The sequence below is a fragment of the Prenolepis imparis genome, unplaced genomic scaffold (genome assembly GCF_030444845.1).
Source record: "Prenolepis imparis isolate NDT839.2.m4 unplaced genomic scaffold, iyPreImpa1.0 SCAF_1, whole genome shotgun sequence".
NCBI classification, from domain to species: domain Eukaryota; kingdom Metazoa; phylum Arthropoda; class Insecta; order Hymenoptera; family Formicidae; genus Prenolepis; species Prenolepis imparis.
Genome location: NW_028141159.1, coordinates 28213956 through 28227086, shown reverse-complemented (window position 1 = coordinate 28227086; position 13131 = coordinate 28213956). Strand labels below are relative to the sequence as shown.

At 44.7% G+C, this 13131-nt stretch overlaps 1 protein-coding gene across 1 annotated transcript; it reads right to left on the bottom strand.

Annotated features, from left to right (window-relative positions):
• Nucleotides 1–8463: 8463 nt before the first annotated feature.
• LOC145939350 (uncharacterized) lies at nucleotides 8464–9650 on the bottom strand (the record flags this gene model as incomplete). The annotated part of the gene is made up of 1 exon (XM_083043606.1): nucleotides 8464–9650. A coding segment is annotated over one exon (882 nt), but the record flags the coding sequence as incomplete, so codon positions are not given.
• Nucleotides 9651–13131: the final 3481 nt, after the last annotated feature.

Here is a 13131-nt window from a genome sequence, read left to right as displayed (position 1 = left end):
ATTCCCGAGCTCGGGGCGGAAGTCTTTATCCGCCGGGAGCCTCTCCTCGACCACCGCCAAACGGGCTGAGACCATCTCCATAATCCGTTTAGAGATGTTGGCCTCCATGGCGATGAAATTGGGATTTCCCCCCAGGGTGGTGGTGGGGGGCTTACTATCTCCCTCCCCTATCCTCATAGCAGGCCCTTCTCCCTTTCGGGAAGACTGGGTGGAGATTTCCATGGGGGAGGGGGTACAGGCAAGGAAAGCCTCCCTTCGTTGAAGGGAAGCGATTTCTCCCCTCAGTACCTGGACCTCCCCTAAGATTCTTTCCGTATTTTGCCTCGTTAAGGCTAGTTCCTCCTTAAGCCTGTTATTTTCTTCTAACAGCCTCCTAGACTCGCCGCTTTGTGTCCGGCGGCATAATTCCATCACTGCCGAGGTAAAAACCTCGGCAGTTTCCCTGAGAGTTTTACGAGAGGTACCCTTGTAGCCTTTCGTAAAAGTGGATATTTTTTTAATCGCCCCCACACTCTTCATTGTCTCTGCAACGATCTCTGTGGCAGTGAGATCCCTGAGCCCGCGTTGGTCCTCCATCCTCTCCTCAGAGGGGCATCCCAGAAGGACCTGCATGGAGCGGGTGCTACACCCCTCCAGCCAATTTTCTCTAAGCTCTCTATCCGCTTGGAGGTATGTATCTTCTTCCTCCTCCCTCTTCATTTGGCGGCGAACTGCTTGCACGCCGGTTTTCAGCCCTGTGCTATAAGGCATTCCCTTCCTTATTTTTTGGACGTCATCGGGAGTAGTCCCCATGATGTCCATTTCCTCCCGCTCCGAACCAGAGTTGAGGGAGGACCTATCTCTACTCCGGTTCTCCTCCGCATCCCCCTCATCGTCTCTATTTAACGCCGCAGACAAAGGGGTCAAGGATGTCCCTAACGTCCTCGTCTTTGAATAGCCTTCAGTCCTTACGTTCTTCCGGCGTTTGTCCCTCATGAGTCTCTCCCGCTTTTTATAGTCTGTTGGAGGGACAAACGTTCCCCCAACAGCCTCCTCTGTTCCCATTTGCACGCGGTCCAGAACCACTCTGGGAGAGGCATCCCCTATAAGACTCCTGACCCGTTCCTGAGTCAAGGCCCCCTCAGTTGTAGTGGAGACAGGGGTGTTGGGAGCCGAGCTTGCTCCGCTCCTCGTCGCCCTCCTGTTCTCTTCTTCTTCTCCGTTCTCCCCCGCTGTAAACGAGGGGTTACCACCCGTATTTATTTTTTTTGTTGTAATTAGATCCGTCATTTTTTGTTAATCCCATTACCCCCAGCGGCTCGGTGGACCGGCGTATCTCCCACCGACCGACGAAGTGCCCGAAACGTGACCGGCACACTCCGCCGTCCGGGCCCGGTGGACTCACCGGGAGCCCACCAACCTAACCTAACCTAACCTAACCTAACCTAACCTAACCTAACCTAACCTAACCTTGCAACCGTCCACAGCATCGTCCGAGTCGGTACGAGCAGATGTGGTTGCTGGATCGAGAGAGCTGACTCCGGATTCGACGAGACATCAACCGAGCACGTCCAAGGCCTGAAATGTAAAATAAAACATTAATTAGCATTAAGTCAGAGATTATAACATTGCGTTGTTTATATTTTGTTATTTTGAGTTGCGTATGGTTACTGACTTTAATGTACTTACCTGTAAATAGTTACCTTAGTTTGTTTTGAGATAATTGATTCCATTTTATTTGAATGAATATTAGTCGGACGCTACTCACGCGAAAACGCGAGAGACACGCATGAATAAAGCGCAATCCGATAAGATTGTAATAGTTTTAATTTGATTATAAAAAAAAAAAAAAAAAAAAAAAAAAAAAAAAAAAAAAAAAAAAAAAAAAAAAAAAAAAAAAAAAATATATATTGATTTTATTTTGACGCGTGACGAGTTATCTCCGTTTTCGATGTTTACGCTAAGTAATGCATGAAAGACAGACGAAGTGCAGAAGCGACGGAATCAGTAATTGAAACACGCGACAAATAGTCCGACTAATGAACCGCGAGAACGCATTTCGCGGAATGACACCGATTGACGAGTGCGCTAGAAATAACGCACCAAGCATCGCGGTAAAAGCGCATATCAGCAAAGCAAACAAACGCGGAGTGTAGTAAAAAAAAAAAAAAAAAAAAAAAAAAAAAAAAAAAAAAAAAACCAGCATCGCGGGGAAAACGAGAAAATAAATATCATTAGATTGACGAGCGCGCGGAATGAGATTTCAAGTCGTAAGAACGAGCGAAATAACGATTCCGGATATAATGATAAGATGTAAATATGTAAATAAATGTATAATAGAATTATAGATTAATCTTAGAATAGTTAGAGCGAGCCGAACACATCACGATGCCGAAGTCTCGAGCGCGGACCATGGAGAGTGCCGGAAGCGACCGCGACGCGCGATTGGCTAGCGACCGCGGAGTGGGGATCCAGGGTATAAAAGCGAACGCCGAGAGAATTCGAGGACGAGATCTTGAGGTTCCTTCGGAGAGTGATCATTCGAGCAATCCTCGGGAATACCTAATCAAAACACGACTCGTTCAATAAGTCTCGAAACAAAGGTTCTCACGACGAGGCCTAATCGCGTTATTCGACAAGTTAGCGCGAAACGCGGCATTGAGTATCTTAACGCGATAATACTTTCGACGGCGCGTAATAAAATCACGGACGCGAACGCGAGACCCTGTGAACGTGCGAGACACGTCGAAACGTAAACCCGCGAAGGTTGTAACGGCGCGAGTGAGTGTCGGCAGTAGAGTCTGTACCTGTAACAGAGAAAAGTGTTTGTGTTAAAGAAATATAAGGAAATTTGTGATACTTACCCGATTGTGTACTTACCTTATTGGATAACTACCCGCAACGATCCTGACGATTCCCACGTTGATCCTGGCATCCGGCGTTGACGACACGGCAGCTGGAAATCTGAAACAGAGAAGGAGAGTGGTGAAGCGGGAGATATCCAGGCGCAATCCCGGCACGGAGAAGGAAGTATTGCGAATCCGCATAGGATCACCCTACCTTGGTATTTCCACTGGTAAAAATACCTGGCGACCAGAGCACAAGGCGAAAGCATCGCTCCCTGCACACCGGTAAGCGCCGCATCCTTAATAAGACGCCCGCCTGTCCGGTCACAACCTAACCTTGCAGCCGCAGGTCCGGGTGGCGAGGTTGACGACAGCCGGAGTCAACACAGATCCAGCCAAGCAGCCGCCAAGTACATACGTGGTGGAGAAGACGGCCGAAGAAGTCTCGAAAGGCCAGATTCGGGACCCGGAGAAGAGGTCAGCCGCTGCCGACTTCTTTTAGAAATAAATAGTTGACTGGAGATAATAGGTACCGACAGCCGACGGTCGGTAATTAACCGACCCGAGGAAAAAACATTGTGCAAGTCGAGCCTGACCAGTTACCGACGGCCGGTAAGTGACCGACCGCAAGGTCTGCACTTAAAAAAAAAAAAAACTTACCGACTTACCGACCGAGCACAGTCGGTAAGTTTACCGACTCAGGGTTACCATCATTGGTACTTACCATTGACAAGGACTAATATATTATATTTAGTATTATATTTAATCTTTATTAATTAATATTAAGTGCGATAATTAAGCGTTAAGCGAACTGTTAGCGGTTAATTATGATAAGCGCAAATAATATAATATTTAAGTTAAGACGCCTATGCGTAATTATAGGAGGCGCTGGCGTAAGGAGTTCGCCATCTTGCGGGGCGCGCCTATAAAAGGAGAGCCGAGAGAGGAAGAGAGGCTCATTGCTCTCGCGACCACCACCGTGTACGCATGAGTCCAGTCGTGCGATTAACCAAAGAATACTATTATTTTATTTGTACGCAGTCTTTTATTTTGTTTTTGGAAGTGACGGGAGAATTATAGTTTTATATTTTATTAAATAAATATTTTATATTTATAATATAAAATCCAGTGCTCGTTCATTTATCCATTAACGAAATCCTGTGCGTGGAGACGTCTTCGGTGAATCCTGGACAGATCCTGAGGCATAGACGGGAAGCCGCCACATCCTGGTGATTCCTAAAATAATAATTTATACGATTAATTATTTAACAACGCGTGTGACGCGAGTGTTGCGTCATTTCGTATGACGAACAAAGGTGACAATTGGATGACGTCATCTTGTGCCTTTGTCTCTGACAAAGGAAGCTACGCAGTACAGCGAGCATCGAAGCAGTAAAGGTGCTCATCTGCAGAAGGGGTTCTCATCCTGGGGATCCATAAATCTTGTCGAGAGACAAGGTAAACCAAGTAACAGTGATGACCATCTGGAACAGGGGTTCTCATCCTGGGGATCCAGTGGTCCTGTCTGTGGACCAGATAGACAACGCAGTAGCGGTACTCATCTGGCGAAGGGGTTCTCATCCTGGGGATCCAGAGATCTTGTCCGTAGTCTAGAGAAACGGACTGGCGACCGTGTTAAAGGTAGGAAAACTGCCTAATTCACATAACTCCCGAACTCTCAAGACCATCGTCCGGTCACAACCTAACCCTAACCCTAACCCTAACCTTTCTTTACTAATTTTCTACATATTTTACATGTTTACATTCTTTACGTAAAAAAAATTTACATTTTTTACGGGAAAAAAAAAAAAAAAAAAAAAAATTATTTTTTTTTTTTTTTTCACGTGTAAACGTACATCACTGGTCTTGACAATTAGCATCTTTTCTCGATAAGAATAAGTTAAAAATTTTACATTTCAATTTTTTCGCATTATCCACTCACAATTTCGAATTATTGACGCGAAAAGGTGTATTTCCGTACGAGTACATTGACTGCGTGGACAAGCTGCAGGACACGCGTTTACCGCCGCGCGAATCGTTTTATAGTTCCTTGACCGATGACACTGTATCCGAGAGCGATTACGCGCACGCTGAGAACGTCTGGAATCGATTCTCCCTTCGAACTCTAGGCGAATATAGCGATTTGTACTTAAAAACTGATGTCTTGTTATTAGCAGATATTTTTGAAAATTTCCGCGACACTTGCATCGCGAGTTACGGACTCGATCCTGCGTATTATTATACTCTTCCCGGGTATACATGGGACGCGATGCTAAAACATACAAATATTACGTTTGAATTGCTTACCGATATCGACATGGTTATGTTTATTGAACGGGGTATACGCGGTGGTCTAAGTCAATGCTCCAACAGATACGCGCATGCTAATAACAAGTACATGCAGTCATATGATCCATCGAAACCATCGTCGTACCTTATGAACTTCGATGTAAATAATTTGTATGGATAGGCAATGTGTCAACCATTGCCTTATGCCGATTTTCGATGGGTCGAAGACGTTTCAAACTTTGACGTTAACGCGATAGCTCCGGATTCGCTCACAGGTTATATTCTCGAGGTTGATCTAGAGTACCCACAAAATAAACACAACACACACATTGACCTACCGTTCTGTCCGACGAGCGACAAGCCGCCCGGCAAGCGGGAAGATAAACTCCTCGCGACGCTATATGACAAGAAGCGTTACGTCATACATTATCGCAATCTGCAGCAGTGCACACGTCACGGTCTTCGTATCGTAAAGATACATCGCGTATTACAATTTACTCAATCCGCATGGCTCCGCGATTACATCGAACTCAATACAAAATTTAGAACACAAGCGAAAAATGATTTTGAAAAAAAAAAAAAAAAAAAAAAAAAATTATATAAATTGATGAACAACGCGGTATTCGGCAAAACTATGGAAAACGTTCGAAATCATGTAGATGTAAAATTATTGACAAAGTGGGAAGGACGATACGGTGCGGAAGCGATGATCGCGAAACCAAATTTCCATAGCAGGAGCGTCTTTTCAGAAAATTTAATCGCCGTTGAATTACGTAAACTAGAAGTAAAATTTAACAAACCAATCTATGTTGGTATGTGTATACTCGATATATCGAAAGTGTGTCTGTATGAATTTCACTATGAGTACATGTCACCGCTCTATCGTGAAAGATGTCGGATAATGTACACCGACACCGACAGTTTAATATATCACATCGAGTGCGATGATGTGTACGAGAACATGAAACGCGATATCGCTAGATTCGATACGAGCGATTATCCAATTGACAACGCGTACGGTATAGCGCATGCAAACAAAAAGGTGCCAGGCTTGATGAAAGACGAGAATAACGGCGCGATAATGACCGAATTCGTCGGGCTCAGAGCAAAAATGTACGCGGTGAGGGTGGACGGCAAAAGACACTAAAAAAGCAAAAGGTGTCAAAAGTAATGTCGTAGCGCGTAGTATAACATTCGACGATTATACGCGGTGCCTGAATAACGAGATTGAAATGACACGTCAGCAGTCATGTATTAGATCGAAATTGCACGAAGTGTATACCATCCGCGAGATAAAAATTGCTCTAAGTCCGTACGATGATAAGCGGTATATTATACCTGATTCGACCGACACATTACCATGGAGACATTACCAGATATCCTTATAAAATATAATGTAGTATAATGTGTGTGTGTATGTGTGTGTGTGTATGCATGTGTATGATATATTGTTATGTAACATATGTGTAATATATTGTAACGATTAAAGGAAAGGATGTATTAATAAAGATTTTGTATTTCATATATTTCATGTATACTTTATATATTTTATACGTTGTATACATTATATTTTTCTTAAAATAAATAGTCTATATGAATTAAATCACATTGTCCTTATGTATCCAAGAATTGTGTGAATTGTCAAATCCCAGCTTTTTCACGTAAACCTCGTCACCCCTCCTGCGCAGTTTTCTCCACAAGATACACGTCCGGATAATTCGCGCGATGCAACTCATACTCGTAAAACGCTCCAGCGACAGATGTTTTGCGATAGTCCTCGAGTAGATAGCTTACGGGATTAGTACGCTGCACTTTAATAATCTTAAAAACCTCCGTCGTCCAATTTGGCGTGTAACCCTTCTCGAAAAGTTTCTTGTACTTGCTAACGCGTACCGAGTCACCTACTTTGAATGTCGCCGGAGCGGCAATCTTTATGTTACTATATACCATTTTTAAAAGTTTATCAGCGATCGCGGGGGTGACGTCGGCGGGTCGCATGCCAATTGTTCGGTGCTTGCGCGCGTTATAATCCGATACGAGTCGCGGCAACGCGTCGATCCACTTGTAAGTTCCATTCAGCGTAAACATCTTCCACATGTCGTTCTTCAGCGTACGATTGAATCGCTCGACGACCGATGCCTTCATTACCGAATATGTAGAATAATGATTGATGTTATGTTTCCGTATAAGCCGTTGCACGTCAGCGTTGTAAAATTCCTTCCCCATATCAGTTTGCATGTTTTTCGGGCATCTCTTGCTATCTCGAATTATTTCGGCGATAGCGTCAGCCGTCTCGCTTCCACCTTTACTCTTGAGTGGTACGGCCCACGCGTACTTGCTCAACACATCGATGATGGTGAGTATGTAGTGATAACCTTTGTTGAAACGAGAATACGGACGCATCTCGACGATGTCGGCTTGCCACAAATCATCGTATCCTCGCACTATGACATGTCTTCGGGGAAAATTTTTTCTCGCCGGCGCGTGCAGTTCGTTCACCAACTGCCGTCTCTCCAAACTATGTTGTTTCATCGCTTCGTCGGTTTTTTTTCCCGATCGTCGTTTACTGCTGCTTGTTTTATCGCTCATTTCCGTTACTAAGCCGTTAATAGTCGTTCTTGACCCGTTCTTGAGCCGTTCGTAGCCGTTCTTGATCCGTTCTTGAGCCGTTCTTGAGCCGTTCATAGTCGTTCTTGACCCGTTCTTGAGCCGTTCGTAGTCGTTCTTGACCCGTTCTTGAGCCGTTCGTAGCCGTTCTTGAGCCGTTCTTGAGCCGTTTGTAGTCGTTCTTGACCCGTTCTTGAGCCGTTCGTAGTCGTTCTTGAGCCGTTCGTAGCCGTTCTTGACCCGTTCTTGAGCCGTTCATAGCCGTTCTTGCGTTGTTTACTTCCGTTCTTGACCCATTCGAAAATCATTTTTGATTCGTTCGCAGCCTTGTTCACAGTCATTTCTAACCCGTTCGTAACCGTTCCTGACCCGTTCGCAACCGTTCCTGAGCCGTTCGCAGCCGTTCCTGAGTTGATAGTAGCCTTGTATGTAGCCTTTAATGACTTGTTCGTAGTCTCGTTCGCAGCCCTGCTTGAGTTGTTCGTACCCTCGTTCGCAGCTGTTGCTAGGCCGTTCACTACCACTCATTGTAGTTAGATAGCAGTTCGATAATCCTTCGTAGCCGTTCGATAATTGTTCGTAGCAGGTCGATAATTGTTCGTAGCCGTTCGATAACCGTTCGATAGCCGCTCCTAACCTGTTCACTGCTGCTCATTCAGGTCGTTTTTGAGTTAGCATTAGCTGTACGTTGAAGTTCGTTTATCGCAGTTTGTATTGCTCGCACGTCCTTCTCGAACGAAGTCAGCTTCTCATCTGATTCTTTCTGTTGATTCATCAATCTTTTAACGCAGGATTCCACATACAGTTTGTTGACAGCATCAGTGTCAGCTTCAGGTTGCGCTACACGACGAATCTTGCGCGATCTTGCATCATAGTCTGTAGCGACACGACACAGAGCGTTTCCGCGCACGTAACTTCTCACCAATCTATCCCAATGATCGCTTGTGCCAGTTGCATCATTTCTCCGTTCGAATAATCCAAATTTGTTGATAGGCATTTTTCGATGCGAATGACGCCGATCGACTGATTAGTTTTGCCGAGAACCCGTTATTTTATAATAATGCCTGCTTCGCGAAGTTCCTCGATGATCGACAGGATCTCATTGTCGTGAGCGTTGTGGCCAGCTCGGCGCGAAGCATCGAGCAATCGTACCCGATCCACTAGCTCGTTGGGGTCGTCCCAGTGCACGTAATCAATTTTATTGTCGGTTAGCGTCATCGCTTGAGGCATGAATACACCCTTTCCAGATTTTTTCTTTTCAATTGACATCAACGGTGCGATTATTTGTTTGTATTTGTATCCCCTGTTGCTCCGTAATTGACCTTGCGCATCATATTTGCGTTTATGCGCGTTCGTCGCCAATAATATGCTCTTGTATTTTTGCATATCGTCTTCCGTGTAAATAACATCATCGGGAATCCTCTTGAAGACTAGCTCGTATAATCCAGGTGTACCAATGTACTTTACTTTGTCTATAATTATAGAATCATATTTATCCATGTCAAATCGTTTGTTACCGAGCAACATTCCATCCTTTTCGAAATAGACACCATATACGTGATCGATCTCGCTTTTTTTATCGCCACCGAGGAGAGCGCCCATGTATTTTTGTCCCAGTGGTCCGAAGTGCTCTCGCAACATTTCTTGACCTTCCGACGTTTGTAACGTGTTTCGAACGGATGTTTCAAGTGAATTGCTTGTGGTTTCGAAAACATTTTCGTTTGCGAGTGATTCGGGTATTGTAAATGGTAGGATTCTCGTTGTCGCGGACTGTGTAGAGGTGGACGGTGTAGAGCTTATCGGTGGTTCATCCAGTAAAAATCCGTCCGATGTACGTGATGTCGATGAGCGATTTGTGTTTGGTCGTTTTCTCTTTTTCGGTGTCGCATTTTCCTCCTCCTCCTCGTACAGCGGGTAACGTTTTAATTTTCACGTCAGCTTTACTCTCAGGTTCGTTTTTCACTGCGATCAAGCTCGCGTTGTCGACAATCTTTTGTAGTGGTTCGATAATAGGTTTAAAGTGAGTCTTGACTGCGATATCGTCATCGATCTTACCAGTCTTTAAAGCACGATGTTTCTTACGGATCGATTCGCTCGTTTTCACAATTTCCTTCGCAATCTTTTCACGCTCGCGAATGTTATGGTTATCAGCCATGTCTGCAGAGTGTTCGCGTTTCACTCTTCTCGACAGAATATCGGCAGCGACTAATCGTTTTGTGGTATCGCAAACTCGTTAAATCCTTTTCTGTATCGCCCGTTTGTAAGCAAGCTGTCCTTGTCTATCACTAGGAATCCATACTTTTGTTGCCAACAAATACGACATAATTTACTGAAATCTTCATACGACATGTCGGTATTCACATGATCGTTGTACACATGTTTCAAGTTGGTACCGTCCTGTTTAAACAAGATCAGTAAGTTCGCGTTGTCGCGTATAAGATGTTTTGGTATTCTCGCGTACGTCTGACAGAGATAGAAGCAATCAACGTTCGAGTGGCGTCCCATTGAAAAGTACTCTCTTATCGTATCTTGCTTGTCACACGCCACGTCATCAAAGATGAAAATCGAGTTTGGACATGCCTCGCTCGGTGGAATGACGTCACTGTTATTGGAGAATGTAAAGTAGCCGATTTCTTCGATCGACGTCAACAAATTCTCCAGATACCGATATTTTGGCTGTTGCAGCGACTTTGAGTACACGTACACGTTTTCGAAGCAAACACGTGCGGGCTTTCTATCAAACTAATCAAGACGTTAGTTTTACCGCAATTCGAGGGGCCGCAAACGATCGCGCGTATAGTAGTCGGCAACATCGTACCATGTCTGCGCATCTCCGCGTTGTCCCCCACCAAGCGTAATCTGTCGTCGCAATTCGTCACGCGTATCGTCAAAGGTTGTCGCACGAATCTCATTTTCCCACTCCCCGATTGAATCGAACGCTTGCCTATTTATAGCTGCGCGGAACCACGAATCGCTCAGTAACGAAAAAATGTTTGTTCTGCTAACAAGTGCCTTCGATATTCACGGTTTAAGCGCCGAACAGCTGCAATTTGTGCCAAAAGCAGTTTTACTGCAATGTGAAAATCACATCCACTACGTGTGGGACAAGCTTCCGGAACACATAAAGGCGGATCCAGAGATTCAGGCCTGTCGCCGCTGTTTCGAACATTACAATCGACCGTGGCAGCGAACGCACATCGACGGTCCAGCGCCGATGATAAAGGATTGCAGCGAATGTCAGCGAAAAAAATAGGTAGAGGACTATTAAATCACGCAATAAACGCACTTCCAATCCAATTCCATATCCCCGGCTATCAGTTTTGTGGTCCGGGCACGCGGCTACAAAAGCGATTAGCCAGAGGCGATCGAGGTATCAACCCATTGGACACGGCGTGCCGTGAACACGATATTGCGTACTCTCGGAGCAACGATCTCACCGAGAGACACGTGGCGGATAAGGTACTCGCCGACAAAGCGCGAACTCGTATCATTGCGAGAGATTCGACTCCCGGTGAAAGAGCCGCCGCCACAGATGTCTGGGCAGCGATGAAAACCAAGACGAAGCTCGGTATGGGCCTGAAGACGACGACGAAGACAAAGAAAAAGACGACGAAGAAACGGATACTTCCGGTAGCGAAACGTGGGGGTGTATTACCGATTCTACCAATGTTGGGCGCGCTTGGATCCATGATTGGTGGAGCGGTTGGTGTAGCAAAGATGGTGAACGATAGAAAAGCTGCACAACGTCAGTTGCAAGACATGCTACGTCACAATCGCGCCATGGAAGGTCACGGATTGTATCTCGCTCCATACAAACGTGGACGAGGAGTTTCAAAAAGAAAGAAAAAACGTCAAAGAGACGCTAAAAATACCAAAGGGCGAAACTACTAATATACAATTGCTGCAACTGGCAAAACGTATGCGCATACCATACTTTAGAGGTGTTTTCATGCGTGATTCGCTACCGATCGGTGGTATATATCAAAACGAGAGCAGCATCATAAATTTGGATAACACTAAAGGATCAGGTACTCATTGGGTGGCGTACGCAAAGAGGGGGAATCGCGCTATATATTTCGACAGTTTTGGCAATCTTCGACCACCGAATGAATTGGTGCAATATTTCGGGCGGAACGTGACAAAGATACAGTATAATCACACACCTGTTCAAACTTATGATCAGAGCATCTGTGGACAATTGTGTTTGCAGTTCTCCGAACGGTCGATATACGTGAATTTAAAGACGGACATTGCATTATTTAACTCAGTATTCGTTAAACAGTTTTGCCGATATGTCTATGACATTCACGCTGACTGGAAAGAGTAGCGTCCTCGCGGCAAACTACTTTCCCGCCATAGATTTGAGCGACGATGAATACGAACTCGGTCTAGCGGATTTTGAGACTTATCACACGATATCGAACGTGAATTCCTCAAATAATAAATTTTACTTTGGCAAAGATGACGCGGAAATTACGATTCCCGAGGGATCGTACGAGCTGCAAGCGATATATGAGTTTTTGAAACATGCAATTTCACGAAAACGTCCGCGACACTCTATTCGTGATGACGATAAAAAAGACATTGACAATGGTGATTTTGAAGATGAAGAATACCCGATAGTGCTCCGCGCTAATTACAATACGATGAGGAGCGAGATCAAATGCGCCTACAGAATGAATTTTAACAAGCCTAACAACATTGGATCGCTGCTGGGATTCTCGAACCGTATACTGCAGCCGCGAAAATGGTACGAGTCGGACATGCCGATTAACATTATCAACGTGAACATTATCCGCGTAGATTGTAATGTGACCGCGGGCACATACAGCAACGGCAAACTCGTTCATACGATACATGAATTTTCATTGAGGGTACCACCAGGATATAAGATATCGGAAACACCGGCGCACATCATTTACTTGCCGATCATCGCGCGGAGCATTACGGATTTAACGTTACGCGTTGTCGACCAGGACAGACGATTGTTCGATTTTTGAGGAGAAGAGATCACCATTAGATTGTACGTACGACGACGACCGTTTTGTTACATACCGAATTGTAATGAAACTCCATCGTTTGAGAACAAATGCGACAAGTAAGTTTAACTTTTTCTATTTTTCTATTTTTATGTCTATATTTTTTACAAATTGTTTTATTTTTAAACTAATTTCATTTTTACAGCTCTTCATTAAAGCCTCATGCGGTTCGTATACTATGCAAACGATATGCATTGACAGCTACGGGATTTATATTCCTCGAAATTGGTATCAAAGTGGATCCACCGAGTTACGTGGAAATCGCCATAGGAGATCATCGAGGAAAGGAACTGATACTATCTCTCGAAGCGTGGAAGGGACTCTACGAGCAACGTTACAATATTCAGAATCTGCTTCGAAACGACTCTAAA